Here is a 20,524-nt window from a genome sequence, read left to right as displayed (position 1 = left end):
TCCTGACAGCATCCTTGTAATTTTCTCCATACTTTTTATTGATAACTTTCCTGTAGGACCAGAATTACCCAAATACTCCAAATTTGCTTCACCAATGACTTGTACAACTTAAACATAACATCCAAACTACTGTACCCAGTACGCTGATTTATGAAGGCCAGTGTTCCAAAAGCTCTACACAATATACTTATAACAACACTTTCAAGGATTGTGGACTTGTATTCTGTAACTCTATGACTTGATCCCTCTGTCCGACTGTACTCTTCACTGCCCTATTTTTCACTGTGTAAGTCCTACTTTGGTTGGTCCTCCAAAAGTGCAACACCCTACACTTTGTCTGCGTTAAATTCCTTCTGTCATTTTGGTCCATTTTCCCCCTGTTCCAGATCCTGCTGAAAGCTTTGATATAGTTCCTTGCTTCCCCCAATCCTTGCGTCATTCACAGATTTGCCGAGTGTCCTGAGCAATGTGAGGCTTTAAGTTAGAATCAGGTTTACTATCATTCATGTATGTTGTGAAATTTGTTGTTTTGCAGCAGCAGTGAAGTGCAAGACATAAAAATTACTGCAAGTTAAAGTACTAACGCAACAGAGAAATGATGAGGGATTGGTCATGGACTGTTCAGATAAAGTGAGAGTGGGTTTTCAGGCTCCTGTACTTCCATCACAATGGTCTTGTGGGCAGCTTTCTTTGCAGTCAACAGCTTAAAAACTTTCCTTTGCTGTTGACTACAAACTCTAAGCTGTGTTATCAAATGGGTGGGGTTACTGTGTTGATGTTTTAACTTGCGTTTCTGTTACAGAAGAATTTTAAGACAATCGGTCTATCTCTGTGTACCTTAAGAATCTTCAATGTAATTTGTTTACAAATCCTATCTGTAATATTTAACATGTACTCAGTTTCCAAATATTGGATCAAGATATTAAGAAGATAGAATATTAATTGTAAACACAAAGTATACTGCAGATGCTGTGGTCAAATCAACACATACAAACAAGCTGGATGAACTCAGCAGGTCGGGCAGCATCCGTTGAAACGAGCAGTCAACATTTCGGGCCGAGACCCTTCGTCAGGATGAATGTTGGCTGCTCGTTTCCACAGATGCTGCCTGACCTGCTTAGTTCATCCAGCTTGTTTGTTTGTGTAGAATATTATCTGGATCTGAGTGTAAACCTCCTTCCCCCCCCCCCCCAACTTTCTCAAGCGTAATTAAAATATAAATGCACTTCCCAATGTTCAAGTCTCTTTGAAAAAGATTGATTAAACACTGTAAATGTTAGCCTGCTTTCACATGTGACATTAAATATTGGTCAGATTAAACAACTTCCTGTAATTACTCAAAATGAAATGCTATTTAATGTATGATACAACATGCCTGTCATTAGATGGGTTGTATTTATAGATGTAATGTTATATAGAGGCACAGTGGATGTGACCTTCAATTCAAAGATGTAGGAAGCACACCAGCCACTATAGACATCCTTTTTCAACTTCACTAAAAGCTTTTGATTCTGTCATTTGAGAAGGCTCATGAAACACCCAACTTAAATTTGACAACACACAGAAATTGCTTCCCAGTGACATGAATGCCGTAGTACAAGAGCATCAAGGATAGGAACTGAATTGGGCTATTCGGCTCTGCCATTCAGTCATTAGTGATTTTTCTTTCTCCCTCTTTGATCCTCATTTTCACATCTTGTTCCGCAAACCTTAACAGCCAAGAACCTATTATTCACTGCTTTCCGATACACTCAATTACTCGGCCTCCATAGCTGACTGTGGCAATGAATTCCACAGATTCACCATAAACTGGCTGAACAAATTCCTCCTCTCCTCCCTTCTAAAGGGGTGTTCCTTTATTCTGAGGCTCTGCCCTTGGGCACTAGACTCACCGACTAACAGAAGGCCTGTTGTATCTCTCTCTGGATCTGAATTAAGCCAGGATATCTAGTGAGGGTACATTGCCTACAGTAGTACTAGGTGAAATTTTGATTCCCTGCCATGAAGTTCTGTTTGAAAGCTCTTTTTTTAATCACAGATTAAAAACTCTTACTCAATGCCAGCAAAACCAAAGAGCTGATTATTGAGTACAGGAGGAAGAAGTTGATACTAGATCATGGTTAGGATAATAAAAATAATTTATAAGAATTAAATTTGTTGGCTTTCATTTGAGTTCAAGAGCCACGCTGCAATGTTGCAGCTCAATAAAACTCAGGTTAGACCACCCTTGGAATATTCTGCTCATTTCTGACCATTTCATCGTGGGTAAGATATAAACACTTAGCGAGGGTACAGAGAAGATTTACCAGGATGCTGTGTGGATTAGAGAACATATCTTGTGAGGATGATTGAGTGAGCTAGAGGACTTCTCTTTGGAGTGAAGGAGGATGACTCCTGCAAGAGAAAGCTGGTGTACAATTTCCAACAGAATAGCACAATGAACGTGTGATCGGGCAGGAAGCAGATCGCTGGCTTCAAGGTTAGGCAAGGAAAGATCGAGGGCTGCCTGGATAGAGCAAATGAATTGAACTTGTTTTCCATTGGATTCAGAATGGGATCTCCTGCTGTCCCCTCCCCCGTTACCCAGACCCCACACCCTCCCTCTTCCCGAAGCCTTCTCCCTCCACCCTCCCCTGTCTGACTGTGACTGCCGTTCAGGTTAGGGGATAGCTAAAGAGACTACATCAAGGCGAGGCTGCTGGCCCAGATGGCATCAGCCCCGGGATACTGAAGACCCGTGCGAGCCAGCTGTCTGGTATTTTAAAATCTGAGTCTGAGTCAGGAGAAGATACTGGTGCTATGGAAGACTTCCTGCTTAATTCCTATACCCATGAAGGTGGCTCTATCTGGACTTAATGTCTGCAGACTAATTGCCCACACATCTCACATGATGAAGATGCTGGCGAGGCTGGTCCTGACTTAACTTGGACCACATACATTGTGTGATGATAAGAGTCGTATATTGAGTGGATAGCCGGAGACTTTTTCCCAGAGCTGAATTGGCTATTTCCAGGGGGCATAATTTTGAAGTGATTGGAGGAAATTATAGGGGAGTGTTGAAGCTAAGTGTTTTTTTTACACAATGGTGAGTGTGGGCACCCTTACAGTGATGATGGTAGAGATAGATACATTATGGGCATTTATGAATCTCTGGGAGAGGCACATGGAAAGTAGAAAAATGGAGGGCTATATGCAGGAATAACTGGTTAGATTGATCTTAGAGTTGAAAGGTCAGCATAATGTGGGCCAATGCATCTGTACTGCATTCTATTTTCTAAGATTGTTATGAATCAGTCTGAAATAGCGGCAATATTTGTTTAAGTCAGATCCAATAACAAGGTTTTTTTTTGCTGTTCCCTTACAGAATATATTCTGATAAATGATTTAATCACTTTGTGTCCTGGATTAGGTATGTATCAATGGAAAGTATGCAAGTGGTTTTGCCCTAAATACTCCGTGTTGTAGATGCCTGGGGTGTGTAGCAAGAGCAAAGTATGTCTTGGGTGTGTTCCCATTGATCTTTGCTCCTCCTTGGACTGGCCTGACCGGAATCAGCAACTCACTAGACAAGTAAATCGGTTACATGCCTTCTAATCTGTAAAATCCAACTTTCCATTTAGAGTCCAAAAATTTCCATAATGTAATTTGATCCTTGGCCTGATTCTTCTTTTCAAAACTCAGAGAAACTTGACTTCTGGCAACTTATTTTTCCACACATCTTTTGTGTAATCTTTCAGCTGAATGACTGGAAAGTTATTGATGTCTTTTAGGTTCCTAAAACTGGACAACAATTGAAGAAAAGCCAATGATGGAGCCAGCTTTCCCCGTTCTCCCTATGTGGAGTATCTCCCCATTTACCTTGTATTTCAATGCTTTTACATGTTTACATAAGATACTGTTTATGATTTGTGTCCAAAGTATGAGTAAAGTTCTTTTTAATCAAATTTTAATGTTGCAGTTATGCAGTGAAATAAGGTTAGCATTCCTCGCTTGTTTGTATAACAAAAGAATGAAGTTTTTATTTGCTATAGGGTCTTTATTCATTCTCAAGCTTTAGTTAGATAAATACTTTATTGATCCCAAAGGAAATTACAGTGTTACAGTAACATTACAAGTGCATAGATATACAAATATTTGAGGAGAAGTAAGAAAGAATAAAAAAAAGTTACCTCAAACAGTCTTAACAGGAGGGGGGGCATCACTTCCCCGGCTATACATTGACCCATTATAAAGCGTAATGGCCGAGGGTAAGAATGACTTCATCTAGCACTCTTTGGGCAGTGCAGTTGTTTAAGTATTACTAAAAGTGCTCCTCTGTTCAGCCAAGGTGGCATGCAGAGAGTGGGAAACATTGTACAGAATTGCCAGGATTTTCTCTGGGGTCCTTTGTTCTTCCACAGCCTTCAGTGTGTCCAGTTTGACCCCTAATAACAGAGCCAGCCTTTCTAATTGGTTTATTGAGCCTGTTGACATCACCCATACTGTTGCCATTCCCCCAGCACACCACCGCATAGAAGATTGTACTGGTGACAACAGATTGGTAGAGCACATGAAAGAGACTCCTGCATACCCCAAAGGTCCTCAGTCTCCTCGGGAAGTAGAGGCGACTCGGGCCCTTGTACATATCCTCTGTGTTGATGATCCACTCAAGTCAATGAATGGGATATTTTTTAATCTGGAGATTTGTCTTCATGGTACTCTTGCTTAATAATTGGCAATCCACATTGCAAAACTTGCCAATCACCTGTTGATTTTATTCTGAGTGGCTGTGGTGGGTAAAATAGGAAAAGAAAATATCGCAATGATGCAGCGGCTGTTCCGCATTTAGTTTGTGCTAAACTTAGGAGTCCTTGCATTCCTAAATTGAAAAGTAATGTTAACAAAGAATAGATATTGGGCTGGGCTCTGGGAAATGTCATTCTTTTATCTGAACATGGTTCCCTAGGTTTGTTTTTATTGATCTCTGCCTGTGTTGAGGTAAATCTCTACTTAGTGCAGCAGCCCCAATTCAGATCTCTGAACCAGAATTTGAATTTCTGGCTCGTGCCTTGGAAGATGTAAGTATTATGATTAAGTCAAGGCTTCAAATTTATAAAGATTAAATAATACAGGAAAAAAAATTTCTGTACCTATATGTGATGAATTTCTTTAAGCAACTAGATGCGTATAATTTGGGGTCATTGAATTTGTTACTCTCCATCTGTGTTATTCTGGAGACTAACACCATAAAGCTGGGACCTGCAGTTTAATTTATTTAGGAAAAGTTTGTGTATATGGGTACTTTATTTGTTGTAGTTATAGTACTTCAGGTATGCATTTTCTGGACAACACTTCATTTTGAAAAAATTAACTTACTCTTAATGTATCCACAGAATATTTGTGCAGAAATGGCTCTTGCTATTATATAATTAGATCAAATGATATTGGGTGGTTATAAGGAAATGATAACTAATGATTTCTGTCATTGTCCTTTGAATAATGCATATTGTGTTTCCACTCAAATGACCATTCTAAATAGTTAATTGTTATTATCCATTGTGTATACAGTATTTCTATTTCCAATTCAATGGCCACCTATCTATAACCTCAGCTTCTTATCTCATTGCTTGTTAAAGTCCTCTATTCTGTTTTGAGAAGGTGGTAACCCCATTCCAAACATCTGACTGAAACCCAGAGAGATGCAGATGGATGGGATGGAGCAGTGTGGGCTAGAAATCACTTTACAACTATTTCACTGACATTTTATTGCCCAGATATTTGGAAGAATTACATGAAGGTCAAGACCTTGATCAGAATTAGGTTTATTATCTAAGACATATGTTGTGAAATTTGTCACTTTATGACAGCAGTACAGTGTAATAAATTAAACAAATTACTATGGGTTACAACAAGAAATACAAAAATAGTGTGAAAAGAGAGCAAAATAGTGAGGTAGTGTTGATGGGTCATAGACTGTTCGGAAATCTGATGATGGAGGGGAATTAACTGTACCTAAAATGTTGGAGTGTGCATCTTCAGGATCCTGTGCCGGCTCCCTGATGGTAGTAATGAGAAGACTCCTGCATAGTTAAGGTCCTTAATTATAGATGCCACCTTCTTGCGGCTCTGTATTTTAAAGACGTCCTTGATGAAAGCCGGTGCCATGATGGAGCTGACTGAGTCTACAACCCTGTGCAGCTTTTTTTTAAAATGGAACTGCTGTTGGATTCCTGTGTAATGCCACACTAAACCTGTCCATGTCAGTTTCTTTGTGATATCCTGCATTAAGTTATTGCAATTTCTTGCAGTTGCTGACATTTAGCCTTGCAGGTGTTATCACTGCAGCCAGCCTTCATGACACATATAAGCAACATTCTTCCAGCCAAGTCGTCTCACAGTTGGTGTGCGATAAGTGTTGGCATATTCCCTGATCTCTGCCTCATGATGAATAAATAGCTTACCCAAGGAATTGAAATACTCCCTGTAGGTGCCATCTTGATAGCATAATTGTTGGTTAGAAATTGCAAAGTGTTCATTTTCAATTTGGTTGTCGGCATAGCTACAGATATCCTTCGGAACATTTATGTTACTACTTGCAGAAGTTCTGTTAAATATGTACACAGTGAGTTAAGATTGGTGTAATGTCCCTGGAAGTAAGGTTGTGATGTGTCAACTGGGAATAAAATAATTATAGTTTTGCAAAACACCAAGGGGCCCGTACATGTCAATTAAACTCTGCAGGATGAAGATCAATATTGAAAGTCTGATAGAATGCTGTTCTTGGTCAGTACTACAGAAACATCTAACATCCCAGAACAACTGGGCCACAAAGGGTCCTAAAGGCTACATAATTAACACCTATAAAGGAACTCAGCATCTCTATCAGAGAATACAGGACTAGTTTGATGAGAATGAACTATAATTAATTTCAAACATGAATGTAGTTTGGAAACTTCATTGTGCGTCAAGGAAGTAAGGAAAATTCTACACCATAATAAGACCTAATCTAAAGAATAGATGGCAGATAGATAGAACAGAGGAGATACGGCAGCTACGTAATATGTCAGCTCTTCAGCATCTGTCAAAACTATCTAGGGCACAGACGCACATGGCCCCACCTCTCGAAAACCAAGCTTGGCAAAAAGCTTATCGCAGACTAAGAGACCCCCAGTACCTACTCGGTTGATCACTTCAGCCAAAACCCAACATTTGAGTTAAAATCTCCTTGACTCCACTTCATAACGCAGGATTGGCTCTGGTCTCCCTGCATCCCAAGATCAACATGAAGTTGACAAGGCCACATGATAGATGAAAAAGGACAGGGCCTCAAGGAGCTGATTCGTCCTGAAATTCTAAAATTTGCTTGAAAGGACCTAACAAAAATGCACAGTCGTTACTTGGACTTCTGGGAAGAAGTTACGCCAAGGGAGCTCAGAAGCCCCATAATCACAACCATCTTCAAGAAGGGAGACATATCTGAGTTTCAGTGTTTTACAAAGAGGCCTCCTACCATGAGGAAAGAAATTAAAAACCTGATTTCAAACCTCTGAGAGATTGGGTTCTGTTAAGTAACAATTATTTCTATCCTTCTATATACTTAAGAGATCTTGGATCTTGTTAGCAAATGTAGAGTCACTAGAGAACAAGACTGAGGACTTGAGGGCAAGATTGCTGTGTCAGGGGGAAGTGAAAAATTGTTGAGAAATTTGTGTTTCATGAAGACATGGCTCATTCCAGACTCTCCGACTACATCAGTAAGACTTGAGGGCTTCTCAATACACAGGATGGACCAGACTACTGATTCGGAGAAGACAAAAGCTGGGGACCTAACTCTTTGTGGGCATTTGGATGCAGCAGTCTTCTCCCAGCTTTGTTCCCCAGACCTGGATGGAACATCTAGCAATTAAGTGCCTACCATTTTCTACTTGTCAAAGAGAACTGTCCTTCATTATCCCAACCACAGTTTATATACAGCCAAAAGCAGATGTTAAACAGGCACTCAAAATATCAAATGCTGCCATCAGCAGACAAGAAGCTGCTTACTCTGATAGCTTTCAAATCATTGTCAGGGACTTCAATCAGGCTTGTTTGGAGAAATCTCTGTCCAATTATAATCAAAATATAATATAGCCTGTAGTAGCAGGGATCCAACACACTCGATCAATGTTGCACTACAATTAAGAATTCCTACCATTCCATCCCTTGAGCATATTTTGGTAAATCTGATCACTAGGCTGTCCTTCTACATGTGGGCAGGGGCTAAAGAGCAAGGCTCCAGAGATGAGGACAGCAAAGAGGTGGTTGTGAGAAGCAGAGGAGTGGCTACAGGATTGCATCAGTCAATAGACTGGGCTGTGTTTAAGGGCTAATCAGAGGATCTGAATGAATGCAACCATGGTTGTCACAAGCTTTATAAAAACAGTTGTAGATGAGTATGTCTTCACAAAATCATTCATTCTTCCCCAACCAGAAGCCGTGAATGAAACATCACATCTGCAATCTGCTGAGAGCCAGATCAGTGGTGTTCAGGTCTGGCAACCAAGTAAGATAGAAAAGGTCCAGGTACAATCACCAGAAACCTATCTCATGTGAAGTAGCAATTCTGGACCAAACGTGAATCACTGAATGATTTTTGACAGCTGTAGTACAGCTTGAATGCTATCAGCTCTTACAAAGTGAAGCCAACCAACATAGCTGACAAATAAGACTTTGCTCCCAGATGAACTCAATGCCTTCTATGCTCGCTTTGACCGTCAAAATGTGGAGCAACTTTCACAAACCACCCATGTCCCCCGATGACCCTGTGATTTCAGTCTCTGAGACCGACCAGAGAGCATCCTTCAGGAGGGTGAATCCACAGAAAGCATCCAGCCCAGATGGGGTACCTGGGTGTGTACTAAAGATCTGTGCTGATCAACTGTCTGGAATGCTCTCCAATATCCTGAACCCTCTCACTTTGGTAGTCTTGATAGTATTGAGCTATGGTTGAGGTATCCACCAGCTTCATATGGGCTTCTTCTTTTCTGGTGCCTAAGAAGAGCATGGTAAACTCAATCCTGCACATCTGGACAGCAAAAAAGCATACATCAGAATGTTCTTCATTGACCACAGCTCATCACTCAATGCTATTATCCCCTCAAAAGCAATCAATAAGCTTCAAGAACTTGGCTTCAGTATCTCCTTGTGCAGTTGGATTCTCGTTTTTCTCACTTGCAAACCCCAGTCAGTTCAGATTGGCAAAGTCATCTCCTACACAAACTCCAACACAGGTACACTACAAGGCTGTGTGTTTAGCCCCCTGCTCTACTTGCTTTATACTTCTGACTGTGAGGCTAAGCACAGCTGTAATACCATATTTAAGTTTGCAGACAACAGCACATTTGTTGGCCAAATCAAAGGTGGTGAAAAATCAACATGTAGGAGGGAGATTGATGGATCATAGAAGACCCTACCATCCAGGCCATGCTCTCTTCTTGCTGCTGCCATCAGGAAGAAAGTACAGGAATCTCAGGACCCACACTATCAGTTTCAGGGTCACTTAATACCCCTCAGCCAACAGGCTCTTGAATCAGAGAGGATAACATCTTTCAACTTCACTCACTCCATCACTGAACTGTTCCCACATCCTATGGATTCACTTTTAAGGGCTCTTCATTCATGTACTTTGAAATGTTTATTGTTTGTTTTTGATTATTATCTTTTGTATTTGTACAATTTATTGCCTTTTCCACATTAGTTGTTTGTCTGTCCTGTGGAGTGCATTCTTTCATAGATTCTATTTTATTTCCTTTATTTACTGTGTATGCCTGCAAGGAAATGAATCTTATGGTTGCATATAATGATATATACTGTCAGCTCTCCTTATCCGCGAATTCATCCAACCGTGAATCGCAAAAACCCTGAAGTGCTCTTCTAGCACTTGTTGTTCGAGCATGTACAGACTTTTTTTTCTTGTCATTCTTCCCTAAACAATGCAATATAACAACCATTTTACATAGCATTTACATTGTATTAGGTATTATATGTAATCCAGAGATGATTTAAAGTATATGGGAAGATATGCATGGGTTATCATGGATCGGGATCGAAAAAAAATCAGAAGTTCTCTTACTAAGTAAGTCGGAACAGGTACATCCAGTATTATTAAGCGTCAGTTAGTCAGACATTTGTCTTAGTATATGGTATATATTTTACCTTTCTATGCATATAAAACACTTAAGAACATATGTTTCAGCGCCAGGCTTGGGAACCATTCCCGAGTGTGAGCCAGTGACAGACCACTTTTGAGTGCGCACTCATCATGCCGGGTTGATGTGGAGGATCAAAAACTCAAAACCCCAAAACCTAATAATTAAACCACTGCGTTGCTTAGTAATAATTGTAGCTATCATCGGGGCAGAGCCTTTCTCACTTTATCCGTTAAAATTGTTCCGATCATTGACTGACGTCCGATGGCGTTTCACCTCTTTCTAATCACTTTATTATTTCCACTTTATTTTCATGAACAGAAACACTGCGCATTTAGAGCTCTGGCGCCAGGTCCTAATGTCCACCGCAATGAGACAGGTTAAATAAGGTCTGGGGTTCCGCAGGGTCCTAAGAACCAGCACATTGAGACAGGTTGAATAAGGGATTTGAGCATCCGCAAATTTTGGTATCCACGAGGGGTCCCGGAACCAATCCCTCGCAGATAAGGAGGGCCGACTGTATGTACTTTGTACTTTGAACTTTAATAGACATAAGCTAACTATGTTACTACCTGCTTAACATCAGATTCCCAAAACGTGCTTTCTACTGTGATTGTGAGGTACTGCATTTTGAGAGGTCAAATGTAAGGGGAAAGTATACAGTTAATGGCAGGAGCCTAACAGCAACGATTTAATTTAACCTAACGGTACTTTCACAGTCGAGGCGATCAGCATGTTAGTACTTGCAAATTTTTTTATGAAAATGCTTGGGGAAAATTGTCCTTTCATCTTTGTAAGTAATTAACTGAAAAGGAACTTTCATAGACCTGTGTAAAGTATTAAGTGACATTGATCGCGTAAATCTCAGACGCTTCATTAAAATGGAGCATGGGACACCAGTTCAGGTTGATCAAAGGAAATGTATGTCAGGAATTTTTATTCTTGTTGAAGAAAAGGCAACAAATTGGATGGATTCCAGGTAGGTAGAGTCACTTTGATGGTATAATGCAGCAACATATATCAAGATAAAATAAGTTGGATTCCTGTACACAATGTCTATTTCCAATATCCATCTACCTGCAATGATTTGTTTGTACAAAAATATCTATACAGAAAATTAATACCCATATTCTTAAAACATATATATATATGTTTTAATATTTTATATATTAAAAATTATAATATATATATTTTATATTTGCAACTTCTGAAAAAAAACTTGTACGGTTCTGTTTTATGGTGGCATAAATGTGATTCTATTTTTTCTCTGCACATTATGTTTCTAATGAGAACTTAATGGTCAGAATGTATTTACAAATCTGCTGTTTTTAGCATTTATGCTATAAAAGAAGAAAATATTCAATATTAGCTTCGGCTGCTCTTTCTGACCCCTGCTGGCCTGAGCTAAATCATTTACACTGCATGTAATTTCAAAATGCCCCTTTTGTATGGAGCAAGGTTATTTTTAGCTCCTTAAAGTTCAAGTGCACATGTGACTTGGATGTGCTGGAAAGTCAGTGTAACATCCAATGGAACAAGAACTGTCAGCTTTTTAATTTCATGTTTCTTTGTAACTTTTTGTTTTCTGTTCCCCACTTGCTCTTAACTTGCCTGCGAAATACCAACCAAATTTAAGACATGACCATATTTTCCTAAGTAATTAGTGTACTGAATGTCCAGAAGCAATGACTGTGAGCTGACCCGTCATTCTTTATTTATTTGGTTTTTAAAAATCATTAACTTCTACTGAAATAACAAATGCAGGAAATGTGACCTTATCAAGTTTAAGTGCCATTGAGCTGTTAATGTTCCTCCAGAGCGAGCTTGATTTTTTGAGACACGCACTTATATGATCAGTTGTGTTTTCAATGTGTTATTACTTCTGCCTGTGTAATCATTGCTTAGGGAATGAATCTTCAGTATAGCATGTTTATTTTAATCCAACATTCTGTGAACTTTCGGCTGACATGGTGTTTATCATTCCATACTCAGAAGATAGCTAGCCAGTCAGGTCCTAACCATTTGCCAGTAGATGGTTTGACTTGCCTTCTGATATTTTTCCCTATGTGGAAAATAGCAGCTGACTCCAAAGGGCTCTACTGAGATCAAAAGCTCAGTGTTGGCACTTCTGTTGCATAACTTGTTAGTGCACTTAAATCTGGTGCCATATGCCTGTCTTAAGCAAAATAGATTTTTCTTCCTCACCTTTTGATTGTTCCACAAAATGTATTTTTTTAGCTGAATATACACGCAAAAATTAGGCAAATGATTTCAGTGCTATTAAATGTCCTTGGCATTGAAAGCGAAGGTCAAGTTACCAAGATTGAGCTTGGATGTTTCGATCAGCTGTTAGCAAAAGTTGTGAACTTCTATGTTGCTGCTTTGCTTTTAAGGTTTTGTCCAAACTTGAGTACTTGCCCAGCTGTATTTTCATTTTTATTTTTAGAATGAAATCCATATGGGAAAATTTCCATTTACTGTCTATCCTGGTTGCCTTCTCCTTAAATAACAAATGGCGCTTTCAAAAATATGCGTGCATCTTACTCGAGAAGACCTGCAGTGCATGAATCTGTAATAGTTTTTATCACTTTGGCACATTTCAGTCAATTGGGCACACAATTATTTAATTCATTGAGTTTAGATGCTCCTTTGTCTTAAAAGTTAATACCTGATTCTCCAATTCCTACATATAACCTCATGCATATTTTCTTTTGTTGTAATATTTAGTTAATACAAATGACAGAACTTGCATGATGTTGATAGAAGCATTTACTGAAACCTAGTTAAGGAACGTGGTCTGAAGCTTGGCTGGGGAAGAACTTCTTCCCTCTGCACAGAAGTTTCAGAATTTCTCCTATTCTGCTGAGATTGTTTTTCCTAATGCATGAATAATATTATTTGCCAGTCACTTTTTAGTTCTAATGTAGGTCTTTCATCCTGCTACTGAATCTCGATTAGGCAGCTTCACAAGTTTCAAATTTAGCCCTGAAGGCTCAACGTAACAAAATAGTGTAAACACGTTTTTTTTTGTGTAAGTGGACAACATTAGTCAACGAATAGTACAAATTCATTAAATGCTGGGGGGGATCTCAGCAGGTCATGCAGTGTCTGTGGCAGGCAAATAAGAGTCAATGTTTCAGGCTGATACTCTATCATTCTGCAAAAACATGTTTTTTTTTAAAGAACAAGAAATAGTAACAAAAGTAAGCCATCTGTCCCTTCGGCTGTTGATCAAGATCATTGTATCCCTTGCTGTTTTTCTACACTATTCCCGTTATCCTTTGAATCCCTAATTACTTAAAAATTCATTAATCTCTGTTTTGAGTTCAACAACTGAGCTTTCACAGATCTCCAGCTAGAGGAATTCAGAAGTTCATGTACTACATAACTCCTTGGTGTAGTCTTTCATTGTCTACTTGTTTGGAGTCACATTTTCAGATTCTGCACTCCTTAGCTAGGTGTACATCCTAGTCTATTGATCCTTCTGAGAATTTGTGGGTTTTACAGTAATGGTAATGTGTTCTCATTCTTATAAACTACTACAGGCCTCATTTATTCAACCTTTCTTGATGTAGGAACCCCACAATCCCTGAACCAGACCAGTGAATCTGTGTTGCAGGGGAATATTGAAGGCCAACAAACTACAGTACTTAACTTCCTATTCTCTTGGTGTACTTGCGTGTTGGATTTCAGTGACCATTGCATAAGATCACCTAGATCCCTTCAAACTCCACCCAGTCTCTAATTTTGTGAAGCTTTAGCCTTTTTACATTTAGAGCTATTACAATGCTCTTTTTAGTTATCTGGGAAGTTAATTCCTTTTGTGGATCTCATCAATTTGTTTTCTTTGAGTGTACTGAAATGAAGTAGTCGCACAGCACAGAAATGGGCCCTTTGGCCCATCGTGAAGTCCATGTCCCTCCTTTCTTATCCAAGTGTCTATTCAAATGCCTTTTAAATGTAGTTGTTTCTGCCTGCACCTCTTCCTCTAGCAGTTTTACCATGTAACCACTACCTGCTGTGTGTCTGTAAATTTCTCCCTTCTGTTAAACCTGCACCCTCCAGCTTCCTGTCCTACCTAAGGAAAGTAACTCTGATCATCTGTGCCCTCATAATTTCACCATCAGCTTTCTACGTCCCAGTGAGAACAAATCCAGACTATCTGATATCTGCTTTTCAGTAAAGACCTCTATTCTAAGCAACATGCTGATGAATCTCTTCTGTACTCTTTTTTTTAAATGCTACCACCTCCTTCCTGCAGTGCAGGGGTTCCCAACCTTTTTTATGCCATGGACCGATGCCATTAAGCCAGGTTAAGAAGCCCTGCTGTAGTGTGATGACCAGAACTATCAGAATCAGGTTTATTATCTCTGCCATATGTCATGATGCTGTATACATCACAGCAAGTGCAACTGTACAAAACATTGGTCAGGCTGCAACATGACATCCTGTTATATTCATGACCTTGATCTTTGATGGCAAGCATACAAAGTGGCATTTATCGCATTTGTCCTTTTAGTATTTGACATCCTAAAATATATGTCTGACTTGTCTGGATTAAATTCCATCTGCCACTATTTCACCCAACTTCCCAGTTGATTTATACCCCTTTGTATCCTTTCACAACCACCTTCACTGACTTCTACTCCAACCAGAAAACCAACTAATAAGTCCCCCTTGTTGCATGATGAACAGAAGTGGTCTCAGCACCAGTTTCTGACACGGTAGTGAAGTAGTTAGCACAATGCTTTACAGTACAGGCGACCCAGGTTCTACCCCAGCCATTGCCTGTAAGGAGTTTGTATGTTCTCCACAGGACCTAATGGGTTTCCTCTGGGTGCTCCTGTTTTCTCCCATAGACCAAAGACCTAACAGTTGATAGGGCAATTGGTCATTGTAAATTGTCCTGTGGTTAGGCTTAGATTAAATTGGGAGATTGCGGGGTGGCATAGCTCAAAGGGCTTATTCCACGCTATATCTCAATAAAAATTTTTTGAAAATTAGGTATTATTTTATAACATGTTTTTATTATTTTATGGGGGGGCAGAACGGAACTAGCAAATTTGTACAGTCAATGATATGTTCAAAACTCAAGTTTATTTATCACATGTACATTGAAACATACAGTGAAATGCGTTGTTTGTGTTAACAACGGATCCTCGACTTCCTAACCAGAAGACCGCAGTCTGTGTGGATCGGTGATAACTTATCCTGCTCTCTGGCAATCAACACTGGCACACCTCAGGGGTGTGTGCTTAGCCCACTGCTCTACTCTCTGTATACACATGACTGTGTGGCTAGGCATAGCTCAAATACCATCTACAAATTTGCTGACTATACAACCATTGTTGGTAGAATCTCGGAAGGTAATGAGGGGGCGTACAGGAGTGAGATATGCCAACTAGTGGAATGGTGCCACAGCAACAACCTGGCACTCAACGTCAGTAAAACGAAAGAGCTGATTGTGGACTTCAGGAAGGGTAAGACGAAGGAACACATACCTATCCTCATAGTAGAGAGAGTGAGCAGCTTCAAGTTCCTGGGTGTCAAGATCTCTGAGGATCTAACCTGGTCCGAAAGAAGGCAAAGCAGCAGCTATACTTTATTAGGAGCTTGAAGAGATTTGGCATGACAACAAATGCACTCAAAAACTTCTATAGTTGCACCCTGGAGAGCATTCGGACAGGCTGCATCACTGTCTGGTATGGAGGGGCTACTGCACAGGAACGAAAGAAGCTGCAGAGGGTTATAAATCTAGTCAGCTCCATCTTGGGCACTAGCCTACAAAGTACTCAGAAAATCTTTAGGGAGCGGTGTCTCAGAAAAGCAGCGTCCATTAAGGACCTCCAGCACCCAGGGCATGCCCTTTTCTCACTGTCCCCATCAGGTAGGGGACACAGAAGCCTGAAGGCACACTATCAGTGATTCAGGAACAGCTTCTTCCCCTCTGCCATCCGATTCCTAAATGTTCATTGAAGCTTTGGACACCACCTCACTTTTTTTAATATACAGTATTTCTGTTTTTATGCATTTTTAATATCTATTCAATATACGTAATTGATTTACTTGTTTATTATGTTTAATTTTGTATAATTTTATTTATTATTTTTTCTCTCTGCTACATTATGTATCTCATTGAACTGCTGCTGCCAAGTTGACAAATTTCACGTCACATGCCAGTGGTAATAAAACCTGATTCTGATTCTGACCTGCAAGTGTCACCATGAATCCTGGCACCAATCTAGCATGGCCACACTGCTTGGCAAAACAACACAGAACACAACAAGCAGCAAAACAAGCCATGTTCCTCCCTCCCACCTGCACATACGTAGGCAGTCATTTTTTGGCCTCCAGCCTTTAGTGGACTTGAACTTGGGCCCATAGACTATCGGGCTTTGATTTCTCCAGCAGACTCACAGTGATTCGTTAATTCAGGGCTCTGGCCATGGGCCTTAATTTCCTGACTTCCGATTCGACTCTTGAGCCTTGATCCTCAGCATGGACCCCAGGAACCACCTGTTTAAAGGACTGCTTCAGGCCCATCTCTTTATTTGTGTACTGTCAGGGATAGACCCTGTTGCAGAAGACTGTCCTTGTGCACTCACCCTTTCCAGATTCAGAAGTAGTTCCCAGTTGAATCTCTACTCAGACACTGTACCATATTGGGAAGGGAAAAGAAATTTGGTTGATAATATACCTGTTCTGAAATAGCTTTCTGTTATTGGGGTTGTGGAATGTACTCTCTTGCAATTGGCTTTTGGAGGTGAAATAGCCTAAAAAAGGAGGGGAAATAGGCAGTTGGTGGTTGAGAACCTTTATCTGGACTCCTGTTAACTTTACACAATGATTTGGGCAGAAGCTGAAAGATATTTTTTTTAAAAGTACATGTGCCTTATTTTGAGATAATTGGAAGTGAGAGAATAAAGCAGGTCTAATTTAAATAATTTTAATTTAAATCTATTTTGGTGACCTTTCTTGATTCTGTTGGCTGATGTCGTATTGAGTGCAGCAAATGAAGGCACACCGACTCACAAACAGCAGCTTCAAGGTTTCTGTATTAAACAGTATTTGTGTAGAAATCTGGAGGTTATTGTCAGGCTCACAATGTAGTGATGACAAATACTCATAGTCATACTGTTATTACAACCACAAAATCTGTTTACAAGCCTGCCTCTGTAGTTGAATCATTGCTCTTTCAATTATTACACTTTGCCAATCAAGTCAAGGCAAATCATCTATGATTACAGTGGAAATTTTCTACAAGCCTATTCAATGTTTATTAATTATCAGCAGCTGTGTCCTTAACAGTTGGGCTAAAATTAGTACATTTAGAACATTGTCTTTTCATTTGGCCAGAATGTCTGAAGTAAAGGAAACATTGTTTTAAGACAATTTTTAAAAAAAATATCTCTCTACTCAAAGTCGATGGAATTCGAATGGTCACTGGCATACTTCCCCTTTTAAGACAGCAGAAAAGAGGATGCCGCTCTGGTTTAAAAGTTCATCTATGGAAATGTAACTTCTGACTCCCAATACCAACCATCTTGCTGGCAAGTGTAGTCTCTGATAAATAACATTGAAGATCTCAGCTAGATTGCTGTACCAGAGGAACATTAAAACTTTTGTATTTTTACGGAGACTTGCATGTTCCCCCCCACCCACCATTCCAGATGTAGCAATACAGCATGACAGAATCACAATGCACCACCAAGATATGACTGCTGAGCCTTTCAAAGGCAGAGGAGGTGGAGTATGCTTTATGATCATCTCCTTGCGTACAAACATTGCAGTGCTGTCCCTGCTCTGCTTACCCAACCTAAAACATTTTGCAATCAAGTGCCAGCCATTTTATCCGCCACGGGAGATTTTAGCCATCATCTTGGTAGTGGTGTACATGCCTGTGTCAGACTCCAGTTGAACTCAGCAACATAATAAACAGGCATGAAATGTGGCATCCTGATGCCTTCCTATCATTTTGATGGATTTTAACCAGACCAGCTTTAGAAAAAAAATCTCTATTACCAACAAATTACTTTTGTATCAAAGGAGCCAACACACTGGAGCACTGTTAAACCACCATCAAGAACGCTTACAGTGCCATCCCACGCCCATACTTTGGAAAGTCTGATCACCTGGTTATATTTCTACTCTCTGCATATAGGCAGAGACAGAAGACTGTAGCACCAGTAGTGAGGACCACGGAGGTATTGACAGGGTACTTGTAGGACTGCTTTGAGTTGGTGGAGGTATAGAAGCCTGAAGGCACACACTCCACAATTCAGGAGCAGCTTCTTCCCTGCTGCTATCCAATTTCTGAATGGACATTAACCACTTCCCCCATAAACAGTATCTCATTGCTTCATGTTTTCTCTATTATGTGTTGCATTGTACTGCTGCCACAATCAACAAATTTCATGATGTGTCCATGATATTAATTCTGATCATTTAGGATCAAAGATTTTATTATTATTGTTTAATACAAATTAATATTCTTGTATACTTTCTCAAACTTGTTTTTTTTTACTTTTTTTAGGTCCTGTTGTTTATGTATTGGATCTTGCAGACCGTCTAATCTCAAAAGCATGCCCATTTGCAGCAGCTGGAATCATGGTGGGTTCTATCTACTGGACTGCAGTCACCTACGGAGCTGTGACTGTTATGCAGGTAAAATGGAGTCAGTTGCAAGTAACTAAGAAAGCCCCTCGGTTAATTGCATGTCAATAGTTGTTGATATCTGATTGCAAATTAGGTTTGAACTTAAGGTAAATAAGTCCTTTGGGCACTATTACTGTCTGCAAAAGTTTCATCTCATTCTGTATTAATACACATGGTAGATACAGATTTATCGTCTGTATGGCAAATTAAGTTCTAAACATTGAGGAGAAAGGTCACTGTTCATGTTACACAGATAAAATGCTGGAAGAGCTCAGCAAGTCAGGCTGCATCTATGGAGGGACATAAGCAGTCAATATTTCGGGATGAGACCCTTCATTGCTAAGGGGAAGAAACTAGAATAAGGAGGTATGGGGAAGGGAAGGAGTACAAGCTGACAAGTGGTAAAGCCAGGAGAAAGGGAAAGAGGGTGGGTGGGGAAGAGGGAGTGAAGTAAGAAGCTGGGAGGTGATGGTTGGAAGAGATAAAGAGCTGAAGAAGGAATCTGACAAGTGAAAGTGGGCGATGGAAAAAGGGGAAGAAAAAGAGGCACCAGAGGGAGGTGATGGGCAAGTGAGGAGAAAAGGGATGAAAGGGGAAGCTAAATGAGAAATGGGGTGAAATTACTAGTTTAGAGAAATTGATGTTTGTATCATCAGGTTTGAGGCTGCCCATACTGAAAATGTGATGGTGGTCCTCCAACCTGAGTGTCTCCTCATCATGTCAGTAGAAGAGACCTGTCTGAATGGAATGGGAAGTCAAAATTGGTGGCCAATGGAAATTCTCACCTTTTGTTGCAGACAAAGCAAAGGTACTTGACGAACTGGTTCCCCAATCTACATCAGGTCTCACCAATACAGTGGAAATTGCACCGGAAGCAAATAAGTCACTTACGCATTCTGTCAGCTGTTTAACTTTTACTTTTATTCTCGTGGATACAGTTATATGTAAAATTGAAACTGTTTGAGTGGACTTGTGAAATATAAAGTATATCTAAATAAGGATTACTGTTGTAGACCTTTGAATTACTGTCACATAGTCAATGTCAACAATCTCAGTGTTTGTAATTATCAACTAAATTGTCATAATGGATGCTGTGGGCTTTTGCATTCAGGTTGTAGGACATAAAGAAGGTCTAGATGTCATGGAGAGAGCTGACCCACTATTCCTCTTAATTGGACTTCCAACCATTCCAGTTATGCTTATTTTGGGCAAGATGATTCGTTGGGAAGACTACGTTCTGAGACTCTGGCGAAAATACTCCAATAAGTTGCAGATTTTAAATAGTATATTTCCAGGTAATTTAAAAGCATTTAGCAGTGTGTTTCCAAGCAATGTGATTAAGCTTTGTAACCACCTAAATCAAAAATTACTCATCTCTCCTAGTTATTAAAAAATTCTCATCAAATCTTACTTAAAAATATTAACATAAATTTCCAATATTGCCTATTTGTTATGGATATAAGCACTAACCTTTCATTCCTTTTTCCTCTGATTCTTGTGGGGATAATTACATCCAGAAAACCGGTTCCTAAGTTAATACAATTTTGAACTGAATGCACAATATTCCTGTGCATTGTGATGTGCTTCACAAATATGTGCAAAAAACACTTTTTTATATATTTACTGTATATTCTTTTGTGTAGCATTGTGTGCCTTCATTATTAGAAAGTGTGACTGATCTTTAAGCAGTAAAATAAAAGAAT

At 39.7% G+C, this 20,524-nt stretch overlaps 1 protein-coding gene across 11 annotated transcripts in view; it reads left to right on the top strand.

Moving 5' to 3' along the window:
- marchf5 (membrane-associated ring finger (C3HC4) 5) overlaps positions 1-20,524 on the top strand; it is an 88,804-nt gene that overhangs the window by 42,962 nt on the left and 25,318 nt on the right. For 10 of the 11 annotated variants that reach the window (XR_009507458.1, XR_009507460.1, XR_009507461.1 and 7 more), the window contains exons 3-4: positions 18,700-18,830; positions 19,933-20,116. Coding sequence is in view for 3 of the 11 variants with exons in the window: in XM_059947602.1 (XP_059803585.1) it covers positions 18,700-18,830; positions 19,933-20,116 (315 nt within the window). In the remaining 8 variants the exon portion in view is untranslated. Of the gene's footprint in view, positions 1-11,005; positions 11,146-18,699; positions 18,831-19,932; positions 20,117-20,524 lie in introns of those variants that run through there. The other variant, XM_059947605.1, reaches the window with a different exon arrangement.

Source organism: Hypanus sabinus, chromosome 22 (assembly GCF_030144855.1).
Source record: "Hypanus sabinus isolate sHypSab1 chromosome 22, sHypSab1.hap1, whole genome shotgun sequence".
Taxonomy (NCBI): Eukaryota; Metazoa; Chordata; class Chondrichthyes; order Myliobatiformes; family Dasyatidae; genus Hypanus; species Hypanus sabinus.
Note: the sequence above shows the minus strand (reverse complement) of the source record. Positions and strands in the feature narration are given on the sequence as shown.